This window comes from Sardina pilchardus, chromosome 8 (assembly GCF_963854185.1).
Source record: "Sardina pilchardus chromosome 8, fSarPil1.1, whole genome shotgun sequence".
Taxonomy (NCBI): Eukaryota; Metazoa; Chordata; class Actinopteri; order Clupeiformes; family Clupeidae; genus Sardina; species Sardina pilchardus.
This window is the reverse complement of record NC_085001.1, coordinates 13,109,367-13,133,019: the sequence shown is the minus strand read 5'-3', so window position 1 is coordinate 13,133,019 and position 23,653 is coordinate 13,109,367. Positions and strand designations below refer to the sequence as shown.

At 45.8% G+C, this 23,653-nt stretch overlaps 2 protein-coding genes across 3 annotated transcripts; one reads left to right on the top strand and one right to left on the bottom strand.

Annotated features, from left to right (window-relative positions):
- Window positions 1-1,888: 1,888 nt before the first annotated feature.
- arsk (arylsulfatase family, member K) lies at window positions 1,889-5,293 on the bottom strand. Its single transcript, XM_062542768.1, has 8 exons — window positions 4,989-5,293; window positions 4,762-4,891; window positions 4,487-4,646; window positions 4,016-4,295; window positions 3,564-3,735; window positions 3,128-3,352; window positions 2,697-2,900; window positions 1,889-2,442 (listed from the first exon to the last, which is right to left on the bottom strand). Exons 1-8 carry the CDS (start codon window positions 5,112-5,114, stop codon window positions 2,168-2,170), a joined length of 1,572 nt encoding a protein of 523 aa, XP_062398752.1. The 5' UTR covers window positions 5,115-5,293; the 3' UTR covers window positions 1,889-2,167.
- A 37-nt stretch (window positions 5,294-5,330) lies between these two features.
- On the top strand, window positions 5,331-23,267 carry skic3 (SKI3 subunit of superkiller complex). 2 transcript variants are annotated; one of them, XM_062542766.1, is made up of 41 exons: window positions 5,331-5,445; window positions 6,212-6,307; window positions 6,603-6,746; window positions 6,935-7,023; window positions 7,454-7,529; window positions 7,749-7,889; window positions 8,210-8,308; window positions 8,449-8,557; window positions 8,764-8,904; window positions 9,582-9,683; window positions 9,841-9,965; window positions 10,272-10,358; window positions 10,490-10,593; window positions 10,781-10,907; window positions 11,582-11,761; window positions 11,930-12,054; window positions 12,487-12,737; window positions 12,901-13,003; window positions 13,178-13,360; window positions 13,666-13,810; window positions 13,945-14,023; window positions 14,110-14,171; window positions 14,276-14,332; window positions 14,425-14,493; window positions 14,726-14,800; window positions 15,707-15,848; window positions 16,140-16,233; window positions 16,543-16,620; window positions 17,098-17,222; window positions 17,640-17,763; window positions 18,086-18,310; window positions 18,636-18,708; window positions 19,254-19,307; window positions 19,519-19,630; window positions 19,983-20,111; window positions 20,444-20,568; window positions 20,861-21,025; window positions 21,389-21,541; window positions 21,909-22,039; window positions 22,374-22,503; window positions 22,617-23,267. In XM_062542766.1, exons 2-41 carry the CDS (start codon window positions 6,218-6,220, stop codon window positions 22,692-22,694), a joined length of 4,701 nt encoding a protein of 1,566 aa, XP_062398750.1. In that variant the 5' UTR covers window positions 5,331-5,445; window positions 6,212-6,217; the 3' UTR covers window positions 22,695-23,267. The 2 variants fall into 2 exon arrangements, with proteins under 2 accessions (XP_062398750.1, XP_062398751.1); XM_062542767.1 differs by lacking the exon at window positions 5,331-5,445 and adding an exon at window positions 5,584-5,604.
- Window positions 23,268-23,653: the final 386 nt, after the last annotated feature.

Here is a 23,653-nt window from a genome sequence, read left to right as displayed (position 1 = left end):
GTGGACCTATTCGCGTCCGGGGAGAATGCACAATGTTCAATGTTTTTCTCCCTGCGCGATCGCAACGCTCCATTAGGGATAGATGCGTTGGCACACCAGTGGCCACACGTCCTACTCTATGCCTTCCCCCCGTTGGAACTAATCACTCCAACACTAGCCAGGGTGCGGGAACGGGGCCTCTCACTTATCCTCATAGCCCCGCGCTGGCCAGGGAAACCCTGGCTGGCGGAGATTATCCCGTTACTCCACTCCCCGCCGTGGCCACTGCCACTTCGCAGGGACCTGCTGTCCCAAGCGAACGGGGAAATATTTCACCCTCACCCAGAACGCCTGGCTCTCTGGGTTTGGCCCGTGAAAGGCTAAATCTGACAGCTGCGGGCTTGCCCTGCAATGTCATAGCGACCATTCAGAGCGCTAGGGCTTCATCAACCAGAACGTTGTATGATAGCAAATGGCGTGTATTTAATGATTGGTGCATTAAAACAGGGACAATAGCCTTCCAGTGCTCGGTGGACGTTATCCTTACGTTTCTACAAGATTTACTGGATAGGAACAAGTCCTTCTCCACTGTTAAAGTTTACCTGGCTGCCGTTTCGGCTTGCCATGTAGGCTTTGGGGACAAAACAGCGGGCCAGCACCCTCTCATACGTCAGTTTATGAAAGGAGCGCGTCGTCTCCGCCCGGTCTCTAAACCACTGGCCCCTTCATGGGATCTACCTATGGTTTTGGATGTCCTGTCTCAACCCCCCTTTGAGCCATTACAGCAGTTGGATCTTAAAGTGCTCTCACTTAAGACGGCATTGTTGGTGGCCTTATCTACGGCTAAACGCGTAAGCGATATTCACGCCTTGTCCGTGAATCCTGCCTGTATGCAATTTTTCCCGGGTGATACGAGGGTTGTACTAAAACCCAACCCTGCGTTCATTCCGAAGGTTTTCAATCCGTCACTGTCGTGCCGTCCGATTGAGCTATTTGCTTTCAATCCGCCACCGTTCACCTCACTGGAGCAGGAGCGGCTGAATGCGCTCTGCCCAGTCAGAGCGTTGCGCGCATATGTGGACAAAACAGCAGAGTTGAGAAAAACTGACCAGCTGTTTGTGTCTTGTGCGAAGTCTCGCCTGGGTAGACCGCTCACTAAACAGCGGCTATCACAATGGATTGTGGCGGCCATTGCCCTGGCCTATACCACCAAGGGGCAACAACCCCCGGCTGGTTTACGAGCTCATTCCACTCGTGGAATGTCGACCTCGTGGGCTTTATTTCAGGGTTTCCCCATAGAGGATGTGTGCTTGGCAGCGTGTTGGGCAAACCCGACGACGTTTGTCAGGTTTTACAGACTTGATGTCACCGCCCCGACCTTAGCGCATACAGTACTAAGCACTGAGACGCCTGGTTGTGGGACGCGCTGATTAACTGATGGGGATCGCAAGCCTGTCTGGCAATCCGGGAGTCACTATATCCCATAGTGAGATACCGAACGAATGCTTGAAAGAGAACTAAAGGTTACGACCGTAACCCAGGTTCTCTGATAGCATGAGTGAGGTATCTCACCAGACCACCCTCCTTGCCGGTGGCGAGAAGAGGTTGGTTAGCTAGACTGAGGCAATGACGCTGCGCCGTGGCTTATAAGGGAGGTGGGCGTACCTCCTCCACGTCGCATACGTCAGTCGTCCAGCCAATAGTGGCTGGCGTAATGATATTTGGCTTCTGGGGAACCCGCGAGAGGGCGTGTCCCATAGTGAGATACCTCACTCATGCTATCAGAGAACCTGGGTTACGGTCGTAACCTTTAGTTTTGTCCCAACAAACTGCAAATTGTTCAAATATAAACCACATGGAAGACTGGCTAATACATAGAAAAACATACAGCAAATAATGTCAACAAGATTTTATTTCATTTTAGGTGATGAAAGCATACAATGTATCCACATATCCAAAAAGTGCTATTTTGTGGAGTGGAGAGACAAAAAGAGAAATCTCACCACTGGACATCTACAGACCTTAAGCTTTGATGCAAAGTTATTGATCATAAAGTCCCATGAAGACAAATAGACATCAATCAATTAAAAACAGCAGAAAGCATACTAAAACGTACAAGATGAAAGACACATCTTTGAAGAAAGAAACATCACAAGACCTCACAAATGAGATCCATCATCAAAATAAGTCACTGGTGAGCCATCAGCCATTCTTCAATGGCCTTCATATTGCTCTGTGGATTTCTTTGCCAGTCCAGGTGCCAGCGCAGATTGGCAATAACTTGAGTGTAGTTGTTTCCCAGGCTCTGTCTCCATGAAAGGAATTCTTGCCTGTTGTAGAGGTGAATCTCTTTGGAGACAGAGGGGTAGTCCACTACAGAGCGTAATTGCAAGTCCAAATGCTGGACCACTTTAGGTAAGGATGAGGCCAGGTTCTTTAGTTCATCTTTATCCTTAGAAAGATCTAAAAAAAAAGAAGAACTTTGCATTAGACTAGCTCGAGTGATTTGCTGACCACCTTCTACAATGACACTCAGTGTTAAAAACAGAACAAAACAAAAAGTGACCTCCATTAAAGAGATGGTACAGATATACAATAGATCACCTACCTTTCCCTGAGATATAACTCTTTAATCTTATAAGAGCTGGCTCTATGGCATATACTGAATTTCAACTGATACATGAAATGCATGATACAAAGCTGTATGAGGAGCTCACCAAACAATTGTGGGGGGACACTAGTGCCATCTGCATAGGCTATGTACTTCCACTGGCCAGTCCTCAGCATGTATGTGGAGGCGTTGGCATTGCAACCATGGTATTCACTCAGCACCCAGCTTGGTCTCGAGCCATTGGACCCAGACAGAAGAGGCAACAGGGAGAAACCACTCAGACCACCAGGGCTTGGGATACCAGCCAACTCTGGGAAGATAAAGAATGTGTGTATCATTTACTAGGTAACAAAATCACTACTGTTACTACTGCAGTAGAATCTAGGAAAGTACTATGATTAGTATTTAAAATGTACCTAAACAATTCGACACGAGCATACAATGAAACATGTTTTAAACCTTATAGACTTTTCCAATACAGCCTCTATCGCACAGAAAACACCAGCCACCACCGACGACCAACCAACACCAACTCACCCATTATTGTAGGGTAGATATCCACCAGCGAGACAGGCTGACTAAGCTGCAGTCCAGACTTTATTCCTGGTCCCATCATGAGCAGAGGAACATGGGAGCTGCCCTCGAACATGGACATCTTGTAGAACTGTCTGTGTTCCATAGCCAGGTCTCCATGGTCAGAGGTATAGAGCAGAACCGTGTTGTGAAGTAGCCCTTTGTCACGCAGGGCTGTGATCACCTCACCTGTAGTGATTCATTCATCAAATTTGGGATGTACAGTAGCTACACAATTCCATTCAGGAACCATTCAAAACTACTACATACTGTACAATTACATTATACATGCAGCCATTGCTTTTAAACATGCTTCAAGATTTCTAGCACATAATAACCAAACATGAGAATAAAGTATGCTGCATGATGAATACGCTTAATACAGGGAAGTACTGTTTACCCAGCATGCTATCTGTTTCTGCACACATGGCATAGTAATGGGCCCTTATATTCCTGATCTCCTCTTGTGAGAAACTGGAACTGCAGTTCTTGGTGACGGTGGAGTAGTAATCTACTGGGTGCATCTCAGAGAAAGGCAACCACTCTGGCATAGAGATGTGTTCATATGACACCTGGGAAAGGACAATAAAAAGTATTAGTAATTGTTATGTCCAATCAACACTACCTTTCTGACAGTCCTACTCTTGGGTGTGTTTAAGCTTCTGTTATGACTCTTCTTAACATTGTATGGAACACTATTCTGTCTACAATACACACTATATGAAACAAAACAAAACAACACAATACTTAAAAATGGACACTGTATGATAACTATTATTAACATCTATTATAACTAGGTAATATACATTGTGCTCTAGTTGAGAACAGAGGAATGAAATGCCTTTGCAGTGCCTTTTTTAGCCAGTAGGGTGATGTGCGGAATGTTGAGCCTCCAGCGTCTGGCCCCAGAGACTCAGTCTTGTATGGATGTGGCAGATTGAGGCCCAGGTACAGGGCGAAGGGTTGGGATGGCTCAGCAATGTGGCGTATCCACTCAGAGGCCATGTCTGTGTTCTTCCAGTCATGAGTCATCACACGCACGGTGGACGAGTTACCGACGAGTTCGGCCACGGGTCGACCCTCCTGGCGGAGAACAAAGGGCACATCTCGAGTCCAGGCCTCCACCCGATTGCTGATAGATAAAAATGTTTAAATTGTCATGGATGATATAACATTGTGTTTAATGGTACATTCCCATACAGTACTTAAGTGCAACTCGGCACACTAGGAGGACATTTCAACAAGTGATAATTTAATAAGAAGACAAATCAACAGAGATTTGCATGCTTCTGAAGATGATATTCTCTTAGACCTGACATTTACCTGACAGTGTGACCTCCTGACGTGAAGTCTAATTTTCCTAAACTCAGCGTCTGATATCCACTTTGCTTTAAGTGATCCATCCATGTGGTGGCATTTGGGTCAAGGCATTTGTAATTGTTCCACGACTGAGTCAAATGCACAAAGCGACCACTCCACATAGCTGACAAAATATCAACACACTTTATAAGGACAAATAGTTCTGCACGGTCACACACACAAAAAACACCAGAGGTCTTTAACTTGGCATATACCATTGGAAGCATGCACCTACTCACCTGCTCTTGAAGGACAGCATATTGGAGAGTTTGTATAGGAGTTCAAAAATATTGCTCCCAATTCCCTCATGTAATTGGTGTAAGGCAACTGAACAACATCTCTGCCAGGAGCAAATGTCAACCTTCCATCCTTCATGGGAGCACACGTTTTTCAAGTAAAACTTTTGCCAGTACAGTACAATCAATAGACAAACTATTTTATAAATACTACTTGTAAACATACTTACAAAGGCATCAGACATCACCACTACAATGTTAGGCCTCGTTTTTGATGTGAAGTTCAAGTTCAAACATTGCACAGTGGAATGGTAAAATGCCAACAGGAGAATCAGACGGTGTAGTTGATACATCATGTCACTTCTGAAAACCTAGCGGTACGTTATGTCAGCTGCAGATGAGGCAAATCACGAGATTTCAATCAACAAAAACACCAGACCAACCTCTGATGCCGTGAAACTGGACTAGCTCAACCCATCTTTCTTAAAATAGTATATTTTTTACTTCCCTGTCATTCCACTCTTTATCCACAGCATTTTTCATGAACTGCTGCAACAGTTTCCTTGTTGACGCCTACAATTCGAACCAATGCATCATGGGATGATTTGTAGTTTCGCTAACAAAGAGTAATGTTATGTGCTGTTGCTTGATTAACTCTTTCGATAGCCTTCCCACACAAGGCACCAGGTAACTAACAGCTAATTCACCATTTGACACATACACTGTGTATTAAAAGTCGTGGAGAGTACTCGTCCCCCATGATGTTGCTGTTAGGTCTAGAGAGGAATATCAGCTAAAGCAGAATTTACTTCTCTGAATAGTTATCTGCTAGCCGCTGACTTGCAGGTCAGTAACGTTAACGTCATAGGAGCTAATGGGCTAGGATAGCTTACTGTTTATTTATGATTTCTTATGTTTCAGTTACCGGTATGTACACGTTTGTAGCGAGATGACCGTAGCACTGCAATTTCTCCTGTGCCATTGTTTTGTGTGTGGTGCTATACTCCATTGTAACGTTAACGTTAGCTAGGTTAGCCACGTCAAGCTCATAAGCTAAACTAAAGCACACACTTACTGAGGTTGGATGGATTCAGGGGGCACTCTACCACCACAGTTTGGCAGGTGAATCTAGCCAAATGTGTGTGGACCACAGACTTCAGTGGTGCACGTTTTTCGATGTCTGTTTCAGATACTGTTTTGAACGTGCCACGACACTGTTTTGGACTGTCTGAAAAGCTTGCCTCGCCCCAAAACATACTGGAAATGTACAGTCAATGATCCACCACTGGTGCATGATAGCCAAAAGTAGAATTTATGATGAAATGAAAGATCCGAAATAATCTTAGCTGGTTTTGATTATCAGCAGAATGACAGTTGACAGAATAAGGGCTAACCTTAGAAATTAGAAACCTAAATGGGACCACTGGTTTAACAATATTGTTTTCTGTTATAGGAAAGGATGTCCAGTAAAGAGGTGAAGGCTGCCCTGAAAAGTGCAAGGGAAGCCATCAAGAACAAAGAATACAAAGAAGCACTTAAACATTGCAAGGTACACCCCGTCCAGACATCTAGGATGAGTTCTATAGGTCTTGATTAAAAACAGTGTGTTGTTCAGCTTCCAAATAAGGATGAATGTTGCAAAGTGAGACTGTACTGCTGCTGCTGAAAAGTGTGCTGTGCGAACATACATGTATATATTTTGGAATATTTTTGGCAAGAATTATATTGTCTAGTCATTCTCATTGAAAATACCATATACAGTATGCCGTGTATTCTTGCATTGTGTGAGGGATTTGTTTGGAAAAGAGGCTGAAGTTAATATGAAGTCATGTATATTGTTCCAGAATGTTCTCAAGCTCGAGAAGAACAACTACAATGCCTGGGTGTTCATTGGAGTGGCCGCTGGGGAGCTGGACCAGCCTGACCAGGCCCAGGCAGCGTACAAGAAGGCTGCTGAGCTCGAGCCAGACCAGCTACTGGCATGGCAGGTAGGAATGCAGCCTTGGGATTGAATCTGGGGGCTGGGTTGGTTGGGTGCCATGGTAAAGTACATGACATACTTGTATAATCTATTTTTCTCAGTTAAATGTTGCGTTCATCTGATAATTGTTTGAGGTTTCTTCCATCAAGAAATGCTTTTATTTGCATGACTAAATACAAGAGTTCTCCTTTCAAGGGATTGGCAAACCTATATGAGAAGAACAACGAGACAGATAAGAGTGGACTCCCTGTGATATACCAAAAACTCATCACACTGTATGAAAGGTGAACCTTTAAGTCATCATTGACACATTCTAGGATGTTATCTTGTGTAAATTGTGACTTACTCTTGTAATATTACTAGTATTACATTACATTACATTTGGCTGGCGCTTTTTAACCAAAGCGACGTACAACATGGTAAAAACATTTACGCTTTGAAGAGCAATTCTAACAACAAATTAAAAACCACAATAAGTGCATCAATGAGTGCAAAGCACTACTACAGACAATTGCACTCATCGATGCACTTATTACACTCATTGATGCACTGTGGTTTTTAATTTGTTGTTAGAATTGCTCTCAAAAGCTTAAATGTTTTTACCATGTTGTAAGTCGCTTTGGTTAAAAAGCATCAGCCAAATGTAATGTAAATAATATAATGTAATGTAATGTAATACTTGACCTGTAATCTTTGACCTGTTGAATCCTACAGCTCAGACAAAGTCAAATGCCAAGAGGTGAGCAGGAAGCTGGTGGACCTCCATCTCCAAGAGAAAGACTATTTGCAGGTGTGCCTCGAAAATCAAGTGATTTGTTGCTCTTGCAAGCTCTTGTTACTGTAACCATTTAAAAATGTCTCGATTAAGTGTCTTCTCCTAACTCCTGTGAACCACTCTGGAGCGAAGAGTTGATGAATTTTGGGAATTTCTAAGTGTCCACTGTCCACTGCCAGGTTGTCTTTACTGCACACTTCTCACTGGCCCCTGTGTTCTCTGGTGTGTGTGCAGGTGGCGCGTGTGTGGAGCAGGCTGCTGCAGCTGAAAGAGGAGGGTGAGGCCGACCAGGCCGAGCAGCTGCAGCTCTGGAGGGAGATGGCGCAGATCCTACAGGACAGCGTGGAGGAGCAGGACAACGAGACCCAGCAGCACGTGAGTGCAGAAATACATGTAGCCCCCTGCCAACCCTCTCAAAAGCACTGAGGCCTTCTAATAAGCCAGGTTCAGGGCCAGAGCGCGCCCACATTTTGTAGTCACAGATTTGGTCCGTCTGTGTGAGGGTTTGGTTGTAGTGCACACATGTAAACTTCTTGAACTCGTGACACGTTTTTGCTGCTGTGCTCAGGAGTTGTAGCTCAGTGAAGTCTACTGAGACTTTATGCAGTTCACATTGAACTTAAGTTGTTGTCGTCTTCTCCTGAGTATTGTTAGACCTTCTTAGTTTACACTGGTCTCTGGTCCCTCTCTCTCAGCTCATAACTGCTTTTGAGAAAGCCATGAGTCTCACAGAATCTGCCCCTTGTGAAGACCACAAGAAACTCTCAATGGACTTCATCACATGTCTGTCAAAGGTATGCCTCTTACCATCAAGTCTGTTCCTCTGTTAACGTAACTACTTTTACCTAATAACCGTATTGATTAGATAACTTCAATGTATAACTGAATAGATGAAATTACCTTTAGCCCACATGTTTGATATTTTTCTGGTCAGCTTCCACATGAAGAAGGCAAACTCAAAGAAGTCTGTGAGATGATGCTGTCCACTTACCCCGGCCAAAAATTCCCCTTGGAGGTCCTGTGCTCACACTACCTAAAGTCAGGTAAGGACTGCCTTAGATTAGGATCATTTTCTCTGTAATTCAGGCATTGCCAAATCTACTGTATGTTGTCTCTTTCAGCTGTTAATATCTAACATAAAAACATGCAGAAATAGTCTGATGTTTATTACAGGTGGTTCATATAAAGTGAGTGTTATGTAGTGTAGTTATGTAGTGAGTGTTAAAGTGTGCCCTATGTTGTGTGGCAGGAGCATGCAGTGAGGAGGCCGTTGGATGCTTCAGGCGTCTGCTGGAGCTGGACGAAAGCAGTGGGCCAGCTCTCCTTGGCCTGGGAGTCAAGGCTCTGGACGAGAAGAAGTATGAGGACGCCATAAAGAGCCTGTCTCAGGGTGAGTGAGGGGGCAGTGGCCATGACCTCAGTCAGGGGAGCAGAAGACGCAAGATTCGACTTCATGCAGCGCTGCACAGATCTGACCGTGTTGCATGCTTGACCTTTGCACAATGCAAACAAGCATCCCGGTCGTCCAGATCTGCACAGCACTGCATTAAGTTGAATGTGCCTATAGACGGATTCAAAGTAGGATGTTTCCTAATCCTGTTGAATGTTGTTGCCTTCCATAATCTAAAGACCTGTTCATGTATGGATGCCTTCTTTAGGAGAGAGAGAGAGATGCCGAGTTATAAGTCAGAGAGATGCCGAGTTATAAGTCAGTTTTTTTTAATAAAGTGGTAACGTTTCGACCTTTGTCCTTCAGATCGCATACCAAAACAGATTCAACTCTTGGTCTTATAGAAAACAGTCAGGCCTAATTCATACACCTGACATCAATCAGACTTATAACTTGGAGTGTGCGGCATCTCTCTCTCTCTCCATAAGCTTTGAACTTAGTTGCCTGCACCTCGATTTTGGCGTTTGCACCTCTCTTTCTCAGATGTCTTCTTTACCAGAAGCATACGTAGCCAGGCTGCCATTGGACATCTCCACATGATTTGTTTATTTGTTGTACCTGCCAGCCTTTCCCCACGTTTGATCAAAAGCCTAAACACCATCTCTGTGCTCCATCAGGATTGAAGCAGATGCGTTCCTCTGTGGTTGGCTGGTACAGCTTGGCCCAGGCTCAGCTCAAGATTCACAAGTACACAGATAGTGCCAGGGCATGCAGTCAAGGTACAGTGATACTTTCCAGATGATCAGTTATAGTCATATGTGTGTCAGGGCCTTAAAGCCTGTATTGTCATTATTGTCGATATTGTCATGTCATCCGTGTGTCTGTGTGTATGTGTGTTTGCATTCACATGTATGTGTGTGTGGTTACTCAACATAGGACTGAGTTGCTGCAAAGAGAGTGATGCCGAATTGAGCCAGAAGTTGCAAAAGCTCAAGTTGGAGTCTCTGGTGAGGAGCGGAACTGAAAGCACATCTGATGAAGCATTGGACACACTCACTCAGGTGCGCTAACAGTGGACACACATAGGGTGCCTCTCATTTGGTCTTTTATACACCCTCCCTTCCTTCCTCGATCCTCGTCCTCACTGATCTAGATAAAGAATGATGGGGTGGCAACAATGGGATAGTCTATCCAGTGTTAGTTATAGATCAGTGGGAAAGAGCCTCGAGGACCTAGCATCGAGGATCGAGGAGAGACTTTGAGAGCCACCCATACTGTGTGCGTGGCTCAAACATGGATGCATATGGCAAACATTCGTAATGTAAATCTAATGCAATGGAAATGTGTTTTTTGTCCCTTTCTTTTAGATATCTGATTCCAGAAACGATCCTGTCCTGTTATCTTTGAAAGGCAGGATCTACTTGCAGAAAGGCCAAATTGATCAAGCATTAGAGGTATGAAGCTATAACCTTAGTGCGTGTGATTCCATATTGCCACAACCCTCATATAATGGAACTGGGAGCATATTATGGTAAATGTAGTAACTTTAGGTACATTCGTAACTTGTCCTCTGGTCCTGATGCAGGAATCAGCGGAGCTGGAGGCGTCCCATCCTGACTCTGTAGAGGCCATTACACTGAAAGGGCTCATCCATCAGGCACGGGATGAGCTCCAACAAGCAGAGGAGAGGTGTGTATTTACACACACACACACACTCACACACACACACACACACACACACACACACACACACACACACACACACACACACACACACACACCAGAATAATACACGTCCCATGTTATCTCAGAGCCTTTCTTTGTGCATGTCTGTTTCTCCTCTTCTGATGTCTGTGTTGCTTTGGTGTCCTTGCAGCTTCCAGAAGGCCCTCTCCGTGTGCCCAGAGTCGGGAGAGCTCTACTTCCTGTTGGGCCGGCTCTACTGGCTCATGGGAGAAGAGGCGCGTCGGGATCGGAATAAAGCACACACGCACCTCCTCAAGGTTGGGCTGAAACACTTCCCCTTTCCTACTGTAATTCTTCAGCTATGAGGTTAATACACGGGGGCAGTTGATAGGGTATTAATATGGTTTTGTTTCTTTTGACTTGTATGAAACACTGTCCTGCTGCTTATACACAATGCGACTAATACACAGGAAATTACTGTACTCAATTTATCTTGAGCTTGTTGCTTTTGCACATCTCCACTGTGGCATGGTGGAGGACGCAAGCATGAGCCCATCCTTCCTGTGACTGGTTCAAAGTAGGCTGCTGTGCCACCATCATCCATCCTCCACAGGCTTCTTCTGAGACAGATGCCTCACTTGTCTGTGGCTATTTTTATGCAGTCTTCCAGTGTTCCGCTCCAAAAAATCATTGTCTTCCCCATAGAATATCTTTCCACGTGTGGGGAAAGAAATATGATGCTTAATCACCACCTATTACTGTGTTTTTTTTTTTATCTCTGGCCCATGGTTTTGTGAAAGGCACTGTATGTGATTATGCTTATTTTTATAGTAGATATGAGAGAATTGAATAGAGCTGAATGGATTCTTATGAATGAGTGTCATTATTATGGGGTCTTATTGTGGTAGAGTTCTGCTGGTATCTTAACAGCAGCTCAGTCTTGATGGTGTCATCTCCTCTCACTTCACTCTCCATCGATTCTCTGGGACAGGCTGCGAAGCTGGACCCTCACCTGGGCCCTGTGTTCCGCCATCTGGGCCACTACTACCGGGAGGTAGCCCGTGACCTGGGCCGAGCGCGCGGATGCTACAAGCGGGCCTTTGAGCTGGACGGCGGCGATGGCGAGGCAGGGGCGGCAGCAGTGGACATCAGCATGGAGCAGGGGGATATGGTGAGCGGCGCCACACACCACAAACCTTCGCACACACTCGTATAATGTGGGACAGGACAGCGGTTTAAATACTGTGTGTGTGTGTGTGGGTGTGTGTGTGTGTGTGTGTGTGTGTGTGTGTGTGTGTGTGTGTGTGTGTGTGTGTCTGTGTGTGTGTTTCTTTGACAGGAATCTGCCTTGGCCATTTTGACGTCAGTGACTGAGAGAGCCACCCCTGGGTCAGCCAAGTGGGCCTGGATGAGAAGGGGCTTATATCACCTCAAGATCAACGAGCACCAGCAAGCTGTCACAGAGTGCGTACAGTACACGCCTTCTACTTGTTTAGATGCCACTGAACTAGTTACTGTATGTTCTAATATAGGATTTAGGACAGGGCCAGAGGTGTGTTCAAATTTGTTTGTGGTGGAGGATATTTTCTTAGAACATTTAAATTTGAACGATTTGGTGCTAGCATTCCACTCTAACGGTAATTGCATTGTTGCCTACGCCAAATTCACACCCAGTTCCACTGTATGTTCGCAGAGAGCTTCCTCCTCAGACTGTTAGCGATTGTTTTCAAACGCTCGCCGAAAACTCAAGGCTAACGGAAAACTGTTGCAAACGTACTGTACGCAAGCGTTCGCCTATGTTTGTGAATAACAGATTGACCTTAGTATGGTGATGATAGCCAGACTAGTTTTCCCCATCATCCAAATAGTCACCCTCCTCTTCTGCGCCCCCTCCAGCCTGCAGGCGGCGTTGCGGGCGGACCCTCAGGACTGGGTGTGCTGGGAGTGCCTGGGCGAGGCCTACCTGCACCGGCACAGCTTCACCACGGCGCTCAAGGCCTTCACCAAGGCCCACCTGCTGCAGCCCGACTCCATCTACAGCCTCTACCAGATGGCCGCCATCAAGCAGATCCTGGGCAAGTCCAAGGAGGCCGCCGGAGAGTACATGAAGATCGTCCAGCGAGAGGACTACGTACCTGCGCTGAAAGGTGTGTGTGGGTGTGTGTATGCATGTGTATTGTGTTAATCAAGCTGTCGTCTTTCTTGTACCAGTAAGCAAATAGGATTTACAAGCTATCAAACCAAAGTGTAATTTCAGCTACTTTACATGAGAATGATTCAGAAACTTCATCTATTTGAATCCTTCCTCAGGTCTTGGAGAGTGCCTTCTCGCCTTAGCACGGGGCGCGCTGGAAGACTACTTAGATGGGAGAGCAGTGGACTTCATTCAAAGTGCCATTGAATACCTGTTCAGGTATCTATCTCACTGTTGATAATTCACATTGGACTCAATGGCTAGCTTCAGCTAACACATTTGAGAGTATGTTACAGTGTATTAGAAGATGAATATGAAGATGGATATCTGACCGTTGTGTTGATATTAAAGTGTCCTGTCCTGTCCTGTCCATCCCTCCCCCCCCCTCTGCAGGGGTGTCCAGCAGCGTCCGGACCTGTCTTGTTTGTGGAAGCTGCTGGGCAACGCCTGCAGTCTGAGCGGTGCTGTGGCTCCAGAGAGGGCTCACGTGATGGTCCCCGGGGCCTTGTCAGGAGACAGCCCGCCGGATCAGAACCACCGCCTGGACCAGATGACACTGCTGAGGCTGGGCGAGAGGTGGGCCTCACATATGCTCACACACACTCTCACACAGTATACACAAACACACGCACACACACGCACACACGCACACACACACACACTTGCCTTCATGGTCTCTGATTTTTGCCAGCTAAAATAGCCTCATATACACACACACACACACACACACACACACACACACTCTTACCTTCATAGTCTCTGATTTTTGCCAGCTAAAATAGCAACAATTTGTTTTTATTTGCTAAAAGCAAGCATTTTTTTTGTAATTGTATGATGAATTTATGTTGTTCCTCCACGTGTTGTGTGGATTTGAACTGTAGGTGCTACGGCCGAGCCCTGAAGCTGATGCCAGAGGCTGCCAGTCTGTGGTGTGACCTTGGCGTCAACTACTACCGCCAGTACCAGAAGCTCCTCCCCCTCAACCAGGAGCAGGACATCCAGACCCTTCTGGAAAAATCCTTACAGGTACTCAAGGCCTTGCAGCAGGCCCAACATGAGGTTCCCCCTCATCTGACCTGGTCTCTTGGTCATTGAGCAGCACATTTTGGTGATGTTGGGAGTTGAAGTCTATAAGCTTGTGTTGTTATTTCGCCCTTTAGTGTATAAAGAAGGCCGTCATGTTGGACAGTGCCAATAACAGCTACTGGAATGCCTTGGGAGTTGTTGCCATGGCCACAGGTATGGTGATGTTTAACTGGATCTTGGTGATATTCATGGTGGCCATTTTCTTCATTACGTCTCCTAAACTCATCTTGGCCTTTCAGGTGTTGAAAACTTTGCTCTGGCACAACACTGTTTCATTAAATCAGTAAAGGTGGAGCCAAATGTAAGTGCAAAGCAAATTCAAGTTTGTTAACGTATCGTTCAAACAAATTAAATCATGAGACATTGTATCTTGAGTCGTTTGCTGACTGTCTTTTCTCTCTGTAGAATGTTGTAGCTTGGACCAATCTGGGTGTATTGTACCTGAAAAAAGAAAACATTGAGGTAAGACAATGAAGTTGGGTGTAAGTGTAAGTCAAGTTGGTAATATTTTCTGTTTTTTATTAACTGAAATGCTGTTGCTGGTTTGATTGCAGCTTGCCCACGAGGCCTTTAAGGTTGCACAGTCTCTAGAGCCACTGTACGTCAACTGCTGGATTGGACAGGTATGGCAATGTTTACATTATAGGAGATTTGACAGTTGGCAGATTGACTGTTAGCAGGTCTACAGTAAATTGGAATCTGGAAATGGCCTCCTGCTATGGTCAGTGTTATTGTCCCTTTAACTACTCTGTCTTACTATGTCCTCCTTAGGAAAATGTCCATATGTCTTAATTGAAAGTTGTAGCTGTTTGTAGCTGTAATACTGCTTCACTGCTGTGTGGTTGTCCTCCACAGGCTCTGATTGCAGAGATGGTGGACAGCGCCGACACCATGGACCTGTTCCGCCACACTACAGAGCTCAGCACACACGTGAGTGTCTGATCCACCTTGGTGTTTATCTGAACCCTCAGCTCAAATCTACAACGGGCTTGGTAACTCTCATCAGTTAGTAGCAGAAGTGGTATATACTTGTATAAGTATGTATACTCTTTTGATCCCGTCAGGGAAATTCGGTCTCTGCATGTATCCCAATCCGTAAATTAGTGAACACAAACAGCACACAGTGAACATACAGTAAGGTGAAGCACACACTAACCCAGAGCAACGGGCTCGGTAACTCCATCAGTTAGCAACAGAAGTGGTGCACCACTCTGATGCTTTGTCTAGTTTGTCTTGTCTTGGACAATGTTTTCTCAGATGACAGATTGGTGTTCCCTTTACACTAATCCAGCGAAACACAGAAGTAACACAGCGCCGCCATTACTGCGTGGCTGGCTGCTAAGAAATGAGCCCCTTGGTTCCATAGGTGGCTGTTGCAGAGGTTAGCTGTCATTAATACACGTCTTAATACCTTATGTTGTTAATAAATTACCTTCATCTGTAAGTTTTGGCACAGTCTGACATCATTAATCCAATGTTCCCTTTCACCTGACATTTTCTTTAGTGAGCGGGATCTCTTGTTAGACATTCTCTGACAGGATGCTTTCATTGAAAAGCACAGGCAAGTGTCACTCGTTACATACTTGCAGGCACGCAGTAATGGCGATATTCAAGATGGCAGCGCCCATAAAGTTCGCGCTGGATTAGTGTATATTATGCTGTCCCCCATAAAAAGAAAGAGAAAAACATTCCATTTAGGTTGTTTTTGGGGTTTCATTATACCCTGTTTACTGGCTGCATTTGACTGTGGTTGAGTTAAGACCAATTACACAATTATCCCACTCATTGGATAATTCAGTGGTAACTTCCTGTGGTTGTCCTCTACTCGTGTGTCAGACTGAGGGAGTGAAAGGCTATGCCCACTTTGTGTGCTCAACGCTGCTGGACAAGAGCAACCGGGACTCGGAGCTCTACCGCTACAACATCCTGCAGATGAACGCCGTCTCCGCTGCCCAGGTGGCCCTCTGCAAGTACACAGGTGCGTTACATCCTCCACACAGAGTTTATATATGTCAGATTTCACGTTTAGGGGCGTTTCTCTTTGAATTTGGCATTTCACAAGAAATATGCGATCCACTGTAATAGCCCATTCAGACGAATTTGCAGTCGCAAAAGTTTGCTTGAAATTATTGTGGAAAGTTTTAGGAGCAGGTCTGGGACCCTCTATCCACACTCAGCAGCGCCCCCTATATATGTCAGATTTAAGGACTAGTGAACAGTACAGAAAGAAACCCATGCTAAAAAATTCTTTAAATTAACGTTTTTGTAGAGAGGATTCAGACAGACCCCACAGCTTTTGTCATGCTGGGATATCTCAATGAGCACCTTCAACTGAAGAGACAGGCCACTGCGGCCCACAGAAGGTATGTGTCCAAATGCTATTGATTACTATATCAAATGACTCCTGCTCCATATTTATTTAGGCTTCCAATGTTTTCAAAATGTTTATCTGTTGATGCCCACTCTGGAGTCAATGTAAACAATGCCTTTGTTGGTGACTTTCTGTGGTAGAGCCTCTCAAAACCAGTAAAAAAAAAGGAAAGGACTCTTTCTCATGGTTCACCTTGTATGTTAAAGCAAATTCAGATATATTGTGACCCTTATGGCTGTGTCTGCATGCTGTATCTTTTACTGCTTTCTTCATTACTGTGTGCATCCGTCTTCTCCCTCAGAGCTGTGGAACTGCTCCAGACCTCTCCTCATGTAGACGAGCTTAGCTTCGCCCTCAGAAACTACGGCCGTGCCCTCTGGTAACTACTCTCGCCTCGCGACTGCTTTTTGCTTCTAGTCAAGCACCTTAAAGCAACACCAAAGCACTTTTCCTCTGTCGCACACACGCTATTTGTTTTAACAAATAACGATGTCCACAGACAAGGCAGAGTATGTTGCATGATTTTATGAAAGTATTATGTATTGCGACATCAAAGCAAGTCAAAATTGTAGTTTCTTATGTCTAATGCCATTGAACTACTGATCCGGTACCCGATCTGGTAAACTTACTTGCGGTTATAGCTGATAGAGGGTCGTGAAGCGAATGCAGGAGTGCCATTCACTCTGTTACGAGTTGAATCACTGAAATGATTTTGTAAACATTATTTTAAATTACAAAAAAACTCTTTAGTGTTGCTTTAATGGCAGGTCTGCGTCTTCAGGGTCCCTCATCATACATGATTACACATGAATGTGCCCACTGCTGCTGTCCCAATGCTATGTGTCTCCTCCTGCAGTGACACAGGCCAGTGTGAGGAGGCTGTGCGTGTGTACTCCTCCACTCCACTAGAGGAGCTGCAGGACCTGGTGGGGCTGGCCCTGGCCTACTTCAGAGCAGGCCACCTGCAGGAATGCCTCGCTGGTGAGTGTCCCACTGTTCTCAAAGTTTAATGTCCTGCTGTGCTGAGATGACAGTAGTGGGCTGGCATTTGGGAATCCATTACTTTGATCAAGGCCAAGAATGCAGCTTTTTGGCTGCTGATACCCAGGTGTGTGTGTGTGTGTGTGTGTGTGTGTGTGTGTGTGTGTGTGTGTGTGTGTGTGTGTGTGTGTGTGTTAAGTAACACTGCACTGTTCATAGCGGAGGGTTCTGGGAAGGGTGTAGTACATTATGAGCATCACTCACTCACCTGTACTACTTATGTACCTGAACATTAGGCATCAAATTACCTTACCTTGTGAGTGCGCTCTTGTCTCTGTGGGTATACTGGCTGTAGCGGTGACTGTGGTTGATAGCTGCTCTGCTGTGCTGTGGTGTGGTGTGGTGTGTGTTGTGCAGCCTATGAGAAGGCGCTGTCTGTGGCCTCCACGGAGAAGGAGAGGGCCTACATCCTCACAGCCCTGGCCCTGCTCCAGCACCGACTGGGCAGCATGGACACGGCCAAAACGTTGCTCTTCAAGTGGTGAGCAAACACAAGACTAGCTGTTGTTGTTTTTAGAAGCTGGTAATCATTAGGCTGTTGCCTAAAGAAGGCCTTGTAATGAAGAGTTTGAGAACCACTGGTATGTAATGTATGGGTAGCAATACATTTATGGGTAAATGTACTGTATGCATGAGTGACACATTGATATGTTGTTGATATTGACTTAGGTGTTCACTGTTGACTTAAATACTTAGATGATGGTAAATATATTTTGTGTGTGTGTGTGTGTGTGTGTGTGTGTGTGTGTGTGTGTGTGTGTGTTTGTGTGTGTGCCTGCCTGTGTGTGTGTGTGTGTGTGTAGCTCGTTGCTGAAGGAGCCCATATCGGAGAGCCTGCTATGCCTGTGCGCTCTGGGCCTGGTCCATGGGGACGGCACGCTGGCCACAGCGGCGCTCTCCGAGCTGCTGAAGCTCACCGGGGGCCCAGGGGGCGCTGTGGAGCAGCGCTGCCTCCTCACCTGTGCCCTGCTGGCACTGCAGGGGCACTACAGCGCCGTGCCCAGGGAGGCCGCCAGGGCTGTGCACAGGTAAAACACACACACACACACACACACACGTACACTACACACTCTCTCTCACACCGGGCAAATCATTTTCAATACATTACACATCTACACTTTTCCTGACGTGCTAGCACATAGAAAAGATACATTCAACAAATAGATTTTGACAGTTTTTTCTTTCATAAAAGCTAAAACTTTGTGGAGGTTTAGTGGCTGAAGGGTATTTGTGCAGGGTATTGCTATGATTTCAACAGTTCGAGAGGACTGCCTGATCTTCAACATCTAAAAACACACATCTTGCTTCCTACTGTTGAATGCCTTGCATTTGATATTCTCTTCTCTCCTCTAGTAACCCAGGAAACGCCACCATGTGGGCTCTGCTCTCCCGCCTGGTGCCCCAGTACCACCCCAGGCAAGCCAAGGTGAGTATTCCACCATTTCAGCTCTTTTAAGGCCAGTTCAAACACGCGACGAGACGAGCTGCAACATTCTAAAAACCAGCAACTTTCTGCAACAATGTGTTCTAAAACTGAGGCGTTCAGACCACTGCAACGACATTAAAACGGCAACAATGTTACCATAACAACAGTCTAGGCGTGAGGACAAGATTTAAGTTTTTAGCCGACGTCACAATAGCTCCGCGCAAAAGTGTTCTAAAACTCTGCAACTAAGATTTGACATGTTGAATCTTTAGCGACGGCTTGAAACTGCTTGCAACTGCTTGCAACTTTTGATTCACACCGCCGCAACTGCTCTCCGCAACCGTCTCAGACCGTTGCGAATCTTCGGTTTGAACTGGCCTTTACAGTGGACACTGTGTGCAACCGCAGAACCGAGGGCTGGACCCCTTGGAAACATGCCATTATACATGCATGGCAGATAAAGGAGAGAAGAGTTTATAATAGGTTGTGTGGACCAGTTGTATGTGCAGAAGTGATACAATGTTTGTGGTCGTCTCTTTTGTCAGGGTGGTGCTGTCGCTGGAAATGTGGCCTGTCTCTCCAGTATGACCCAGGGGAAGGTGAGTTGACTGCAGCTGACTGCAACGCTAAAATAAGACATTATGTTCCATCAACAGATGGTGTGTGGAGGTTTCAAAATGGCCATTGTCACTAAGTTATTGTTTAGCTCTTTGATTTGTGTAGCAGAACAGTCAATTGTTCCAAACAGTGTAATTGTGAAGAGCCAGTGAGAGGTGTAGTGGGGCTCACAGTAACTGTGTTGGTCTGTAGAGGGCGGTGTTGTTCAGTGGTCTGAATCAGCTGGCTGCTGGCAGACACGCGGGTGAGGACCGCTCCAGGAACGGCCTGAAGACCATACAGAGAGCCGTGCTGCTGTGTCCAGGTAGGCCCCCCGTGGCTTGGTCCACTCACAAGAGCTTTCAGATAAGCAACGCCTAAACTTGTGACTGTAGATACAGTCATCATGGTGACTTTTCCGTCTCTCTCTCTGTCATGTAGTCAAGTCGATTTGCTTTTTATCATCCTGTTTACATTGTAGTGTATGTTGTGTGTGGTGTCTTAAGCTGCTGGGACCTTGAATTTCCCCTTGGAGATCAATAAAGTATCTATATATCTATCTCTCTGTATCTCTCCCTCTTCCCCCCCCCCATTTGTATTCCTGTGTGTGTGTATGTGTGTATGTGTGTGTGTGTCACTTCATCTCTCTCCCTCCCTCTTTCTCTCTCCTCCATCAGATGACCTGGCCGCCTGGGCTGGGCTGATGGCTGCCTCCTATGCGGAGAACACGGCCTGCGCTCTGTCCGGCTCTGCCCCTCTCAGGCAGGGTCTAGAGCGCCCCCTGATGGCTGCCATAGCAGAGAAAGGTTAGTGCAACTTGTGTGTGTGTGTGTGTGTATGTGTGTGGGTGTGTGTTTGCATCCGTTGGCAGGAACTGCTGCCTAGCAACAAGCCCAGACCAAAAGTCCCTAATCTAGGAGTGTGGAAGTTAGTGTGTACAAACTAATAGTGGATGAAGTAGAAGGGAACACGCCATTCATTATTCTTACACACACTGAATATGTGTAGGTGTGCATGTGTGTGTTTGTAGACCTCTTGTGTCCAGTGTCCTTGTGTTGTGTTGTGTTGTGTTGTTGTGTTGTGTTGTGTTGTGTTGTGTTGTGTTGTGTTGTGTGTTGACTGTGCTGTTCTGTCCCAGCCCAGGCAGTCCCTGTGGAGGAGCGTCCCCTGGCCCATGCTGTGGAGAGCTGGGCCCTGCAGCAGGCCCTCTCAGGCCTCAGACAGACCACACACTACGCCCAGGCTGAAGCCCTGTGCACTCAGGTACCACTGCTCCTCTCCTCTCACGCACACATACACACACACACACACTCTCTCTCTCTCTCTCTCTCTCTCTCTCTCTCTCTCTCTCTCTCTCTCTCTCTGATTGGTGCACTGAATGGATTGATGATTGCATATACTGCTCTGGCAATGCTTCCCAGTAAAGCACCTTTAAGTTATACCACTGTACAAATTTGACTTTGTTCGCACGCAAAGTGTACGCTATGTAAACTATGAACACTTTTCTTAACCTCATGCTGGTAGTAATCTCCCCTGTTGGCGTTGCGTCCCCCAGGTGCTGAGTGTCTCTCCAGACCACCCTGCTGTGCTGCTCCAGCTGAGGCAGCTGCAGTGTGAGCGCCTCCTTGTGGAGCAGGCTGGAACTGCACTGCCCGTGCCTGTGCTGGAGCAGCTGTCCGCAGCTGTGATGGCCAACCCCACCTCGGTGTCTGCCTGGCATGTGAGTCACCCCAGCGCTCCTTAAAGACACAAAACACACATCTCTCTCTGAGCTCAAGTCATTGAGTGTGTATGCAGGGTTTAGGTGAAAGTGCCACACCGATTTATATCCATGACAGCATGACCCTGTTCACAAATGTAATTTCATCAAAGAGTATAGAAGCCCTTAAGGCTTCTACCATCTTTAGTTTTACAGAGTTTGGTAAGTCTTGGTGACTGTGCCTACAAGTTGCGGAGATGTGACTAACTTCATGAATCTTTTATCTCTTTCTTTCTCTCCCTTTTCTGTCTCTTTTTGAAAATATCCAACCATCCACCTGCCCTGGTTCTTCCTGGTCTCCTGCACCTGTGGCTCTCCCCCCAGTGGTTGGCAGGGTTGTACTTCTCCCAGGGCCTACTGGCCCAGGCCTCGGTGGCGTACAGGCAGAGCCTGCAGGTGGCCTCTCAGCTGGGCCAGTACAGTGGGAAGATTGGGAGCCTGTTGAGGCTGGCACTACTCGCCCTGGCCCCCTGCATGGTAAGACAGGAAGTGAAGTGCATTCATGTGTTGATTACATTACATTACATTTGGCTGACGCTTTTTAACCAAAGAAACTTACAACATGGTAAAAAACATTTAAAGCTTTTAAGAGCAATTCTAACGTGTGTTATTAACAAAGTGTTGATGGAAAAGTCCCTTTTTTTCTGATGCAAAACTAGTAGTAGTAATTTAGCAGATGTTAAGAGTCCTAATGAGGGTTCAGGGTTTTTGTCTTTTGTCAGAGAAATGTCAAAACATAAGGGTGACAAGTAGCAACGACTATAATCCATAGTTAAGAGAAGGTGGAGTAAAACCAAAACAGGAACAGGAACAGGAACTCTTATCTATTCATGTCAATGGACAGGTCAAACACCCAGGAAGTGACTGGAAGAGCCTGGTCATGGAGGCCACCACCGAGGCCCTGAAACTGGGTCCTTCTCCCGTGGCCCTTCTCCTCCAGGCCCTGCTGCAGTTCTCCACCAAGATGGAGGCCAGGTGGGAGCAGCCCCCCTTTTCATTTCTTCTTCTTCTTTTCTTACATTTCCATGGCCCTTTTATAAGAAGGCTTCACTTAAGGCAGTCTGTTTGATGGTGTGCATTTTACAGAAAATATCCTTAATGATGTATAATGTTTATATACTGAGAACATCTAGCTGTTAAGACATTGCTGCATTCTTCAATCAAATTTTAATACAAACACTCAGACAAAGTCAAAGTCAAAAGTCAAAGTATACTTTAATATCCCAAGAGTTGGGCAATAGTACAATACAAACACTCAGACAGTTGCTAGGCTATCAAAATAATGCGTTTGCATGTTTTCCGTTTGCAGAGAAACGCGTCGTCTGTTGGAGAGGCTCGTGTACTACGCATCTCCTGAGCAGCCTGACACTGTGTCCTCTGTTGCACGTTGGTATCTCCTCCGCCATCTCCACGCCAAAGACGACCTGGAGCTCATGGATGTGAGGACGATGCCCGTCATTCACCCAATTAAGACACTGGTTTCTGCTTCTAGCATCCATGATGTGCATACGATACACACTTGACATGATCTGTCACCTTTTTTCCCCTTTAGAAACTGGTGGAACAGGCTGCAGCTGCCGGAGACTCAAGACTCCTGGAGTTCCACAAACAGCTCTGCCCCTCAGGCTGATAAGGAGCTCCTAGTGTTGTGACTGACCGCACCAGATGGACCCTCCGCCCCCTTTTGCTCAATGCAACAAAGCCATACCGCTTCTGATGCTTGAACTCCATTCACAAACCTGCCTCGAAAAATATCTAGTGTCTTAAATAAAACTCACCAAGAAACATGACCATTTACACAGTAAAGCATGGCGTTGGAATGAATGACTCTGACAAAGGACGATGGATGCTTGTCATTTTGCGTGTGCATGGACCAAATAATCTATTCTGACACAAAAAGAACAGATCATGTTATATCCCTGGTAGGCAAGCTTTATATCTGACATGTGGCTATGTGGCTTATAAAGAAAATGGGACTGCTATCCATGTATATCTTAACAGGTGAAAAAGCATTACATTTGTCCTTGCTAGATCTTATATTTTGCTTCCAACATGTGCCAGGTAGGCTATGTGAAACAAATGATCTGTGCATTTTAGGGAAATACTTAACAGCTGTCCTGTGGTCAGTATGTTTTACCAATCATGAGATTTCATTGTAAATGAATGTGCTGAGGGAATACTAGAATGAAAAGCATTTTATCAATACTTGTGGCTTTTGATCTTCTTCTAAAACTGAACTGTACTCTCTGCCTAGCCTGGGAATAGCCATAATGAACCTTGGGCAAATGTGGGATTTGCTCAGCAGATCCGTCTGGGCAAGAGGCCATTGAAGCCCATTTAAAGTCTCAAACAAGTGCACGCAATGCAATCGCTAATCCGGCATGGACGTGTATCTTTGGATTTATTGCATCACGTGTATTACTTTGGAACAACTGCATCATTTAAAGCCTTTGTTTGCGTGATTGTTATACTTCTGAAACTATTTGGTAAGAGTATGCACCAATTTAGGTTTAATTTCACTGCTGTATGCCCCTTTTGGAAGTTAATGTACCTTCCCCAGACCCACTCGCAATTAGCACTTTCGTGGCC